The sequence below is a fragment of the Cupressus sempervirens genome, chromosome 8 (assembly GCF_028749045.1).
Source record: "Cupressus sempervirens isolate cs-2001-9-10 chromosome 8, ASM2874904v1, whole genome shotgun sequence".
Taxonomy (NCBI): Eukaryota; Viridiplantae; Streptophyta; class Pinopsida; order Cupressales; family Cupressaceae; genus Cupressus; species Cupressus sempervirens.
The window spans coordinates 59,673,237-59,676,867 of NC_143125.1; the positions used below are offsets into that span (position 1 = coordinate 59,673,237).

Here is a 3,631-nt window from a genome sequence, read left to right on the forward strand (position 1 = left end):
ATGGGCCCATTCCATACCCTCCCAAACAACAATAATGTTGTCATTGATATATCTGAATTTGATAAAACCAAATCTATTCAGAACAAACAATCAAAAAAGTTTTTAAAATAATTTATTTTTTAACCAACAAAACTTATATAAAAATGCACACAAAGAAATATATCATATGAAAATGCACACAAAGAAATATATCATCATCACGTTTTGAACAAAAATCATTACATTCAACATAAGAAGCGAAGCGAGTCCAAACTTAAATAGAAATGCACACAAAGAAACATATTATCATATTGTTTTGAACAAAGATACAAGTCCTAGTCAAAGAGTAGTGTTGAAGAAATTTGTGGTATCTATACAACCATTGAGTTTGACTTTAATTGGTCAGTCAAATTACATCGTTCCGAGAACCTGTAGTACTTGCGCTATAGCCAATAAACATTTCCTAAATGGATCGTTGAACTTAATTTATAGCACAAGTATATATTGAAACTCTTGATTAGTCAATAACTGATCATGAGTCAAATACAATAGAGATTGAATTTCTGCGTGTCAAATAATATACAAACTAAAATTCCGTCAATGGACGATGGTTTGATCTGTTACGGTTGTTCTTCATTACTCCGACAGATCACAAGAGAAGAATCAGTCAAAAAACGTGGGAATCTTTCCCATCGGATCTTCTCAAGTTTAGGGAAGTAGTTTTCAAACGAAGAAAGCAACGTTCCACATTTTTTGACTGGCAAAGGGAAACAAAATTCCTTTCAACAAATAAACAATTGTGCAGCGTTTTTTTTTATGAGCTCTTGTAGGGAAATTATCCCATGAAATCCGCGCTAACAGAGTACAGATTCACTAAATTTACTGTTCAAAATGTTCACTTTGCTTGTCTGTCAATCTCCATCGCAAATCAAACAAGAAGCTCGATCTATCCCGTCTTCCGTTTCTGGAGAAAGCGTTGAAGCGATTTTTTCTTCGCTATTGGAAGTTCTGCATTACAGATTCATTAACTCGTTAATCCATTGAAAGCAATGTTCTATACTAATATTGTAACAAATTCAATTCGGGCACTTACTCCATTGTGATATGCTAAGAGGATGTCTTTGATTTGCAGATCCTTCTGGACCGGAAACATTTTCTTGTAATCCTTTTGATAAAGCGGCACAACTTGAAATATTTGTAGTATTTTCGTTACCGGCTGCCAAAGTCATTATAGCCTTTGCCTGTAAATGAATCAGACAGTGAGTTCCATATTGCAAGGCAAGTAAAATTCCGCGGTGTAAAAAATCTTTATTTTAAGAATACTTCTTACTTTATCAGCCGAAACGTCGTCGTAGAAATATATTGCTCCGTTGTAGAAAAGCATTAGCTGAGAAGATGAGGGTTTGGTAGGGGGTTCGACATTCAATGCAGCGGAAGCTGTTTCAGAAAGGTTGAGTTGTGTACATTGAACAGGCTTTTGGCCGTCTTCACTGTCCGATCGAGTTCCTGTTGCGCGTTGCGGAAACAATTCCATGGTCTTTGAATCCTCAGAAACCCCGCAGTGAATCTCCCCCTTAGAATGCTCTGTATTGCTCAAATATCCATCAGCGAGCACTTGTTGCAGCATATGTGGTTTAATCTTTCCCAAGCAAGACTGTATTCCTGAAAATGTTGAAGCACAAACCAAGATCAAGATCAATATTAAGGATTTAAAGATATTGATGAATATTCCTGTAAATATTGTTGCAAAATCGACATCAAGGTCAACATTAAAGATTTAAAGACATTTGATGAATTTTGCAAATATTGAAGCACTAATCGGTGTAAAAATTAATAATACGAATCAACGATTTTCATGAATATTCTTGTAAATAATGATGCACAAATCGACATCAATAGTAACATAAAGCATTTTAAGATACTTGTTGAATATTCCTATAATATTAAAGTACAAATCGTCATCAGGATGAATATTAAGGACTTCAAGTTATTTGTTGAATTTTCCTGTAAATATTGATGCACAGATTGTCATCAATATCAATATAAAGGTTTAAAAGCCAGTTGATAATATCGCCGTACATACTGAAGCACAGATCGAAGGATTCAAAAATATTTGATGAAAATTCCTGTAAATATTGAAGCAAACACCGATGATAATTTAAAGGTATTTGATGAAATTTCCTGTAAATATTGAAGATTTACAGATATTTGATGAAACAAAACTGAAGAAATCGACTTACCTCGTCTTTTGATAACTTGTCGCTGACAATCCATGGCAGAACTGGTATTCTCTGTGGCAGTCTCACCACTGCCAATTCCTAAGAAGTCGATTGTGACCAGCTGAGGCTCAGACATTTCTAATCAAATCAGATCTAACTCAATCCAATGAGTATCTCTACAAATAATTCAGCAATGAGAAGTTTCACAGCAGGTATGATATTTAAAAGAATCCAGAAACCGGAGGACAACAATGGCCGGTATTCCAAAGTAGCTAGGAAACGTGAGGCGTACTGCGGCAATTTGACATGTAAAGAGCATGTGTGAGAAGAAGGGAAATTACGTGTCATTCAGAAAAGTATTGTTCATCAAAATTAGGTTTACCATGTGCTGAATTCACTCATTAAAAGGAAATTGTGGAGCTGGTGGTGAAAAGTGTGAATCGGATGGGAATGTCGTGTATAATTTAGAGGTTCAACCGAAGAAGGCGCCGAGCTGTACAAGCGAATACCACGCGTTGTGACAAAGAGTCGGTGTCGAAGCGTATTTATAGTGGAGCAACAGTAAAATCGAGAAGCTTCCCCGCTTTGGACTGTGGAAATAGCACGTTTCCCCGAAACAAGCGTATGTACGAAGAGTTACCAACTATTTGTCTTTCGCATTCTAAATATTTAACAACAAATATTAAATTCGTATAAATTGTGATAGTGAAAAAACAAAAGATCAATGTGTTGTGCGTTTATGCTGGGGGCAAACGTCGATTTATGCATGCAAAGGATGATATGCTTAACAAGCAAAGTATGAGCATTTTTCATGTGTCAACATTGAAAATTGTATTGTTATAGGTTGTCTCACTTTATATTTTGCAAATGAGGGAATGTTCTTTGCCCTTACATTTTAAACTCATTGGCCACCACAATTCATGTGTAAATGTGGGAACACCAAGTTGGTACAAGGTCATGCCACATGTCAATGTGGGGGGAGTTTCTTTCATTATTAGTCCGTGCCTTGCCCAAGTTCCTAGGGAAATAAAACATGTTTTAGGTGTTGAAACTTTGGCAGCTCGTATCATATTTAGGATATAGCATAATTTTGGTAAATAAGGTGTGATGTGTTAATACTTTTCAAAGTCTTATTTTAGTATATTGAAATGGAGGCGTTAGGATTGTGAAAGTTTCTACTTTGATTCTAAATTGATGAAATAATGTTAAGGTTTTCCAATAGAAAAAGTTTGATTTTGCATGTTGGCATGAAGATATTTTATAATTTATTATTAGTTCTTGTTGTTAGGCAGGAGACTAAAGTTTTCGGTAGTTCTTTCCAACATTACTTTGTTTTTTGAAAATTGTACAATGTGAAACAATCTTGCTTTACTCTTGCTTTACACTATGGTTTTAGAGGGATCTGGAAAAGAATTGACCTCATAATTTTAAAT

The 3,631-nt window shown here is 35.1% G+C and overlaps 1 protein-coding gene across 1 annotated transcript; it reads right to left on the reverse strand.

Moving 5' to 3' along the window:
• Nucleotides 1–253: 253 nt before the first annotated feature.
• Nucleotides 254–2,717, reverse strand: LOC149541594 (protein TIFY 10b-like). Its single transcript, XM_089796787.1, has 5 exons — nt 2,581–2,717; nt 2,220–2,489; nt 1,310–1,641; nt 1,073–1,220; nt 254–987 (listed from the first exon to the last, which is right to left on the reverse strand). Exons 2-5 carry the CDS (start codon nt 2,332–2,334, stop codon nt 926–928), a joined length of 657 nt encoding a protein of 218 aa, XP_089652913.1. The 5' UTR covers nt 2,335–2,489; nt 2,581–2,717; the 3' UTR covers nt 254–925.
• Nucleotides 2,718–3,631: the final 914 nt, after the last annotated feature.

Bases quoted from the DNA above. Each gene is read 5' to 3' on its own strand.
- LOC149541594 (XM_089796787.1), bottom strand. From the start codon at position 2,334: ATGTCTGAGCCTCAGCTGGTCACAATCGACTTCTTAGGAATTGGCAGT. The intron at 1,642-2,219 runs GTAAGTCGATTT...CAACATTTTCAG, and splicing joins ACAAGTTATCAAAAGACGAG to GAATACAGTCTTGCTTGGGA. The intron at 988-1,072 runs GTAAGTGCCCGA...TCTGTAATGCAG, and splicing joins TCTTAGCATATCACAATGGA to AACTTCCAATAGCGAAGAAA.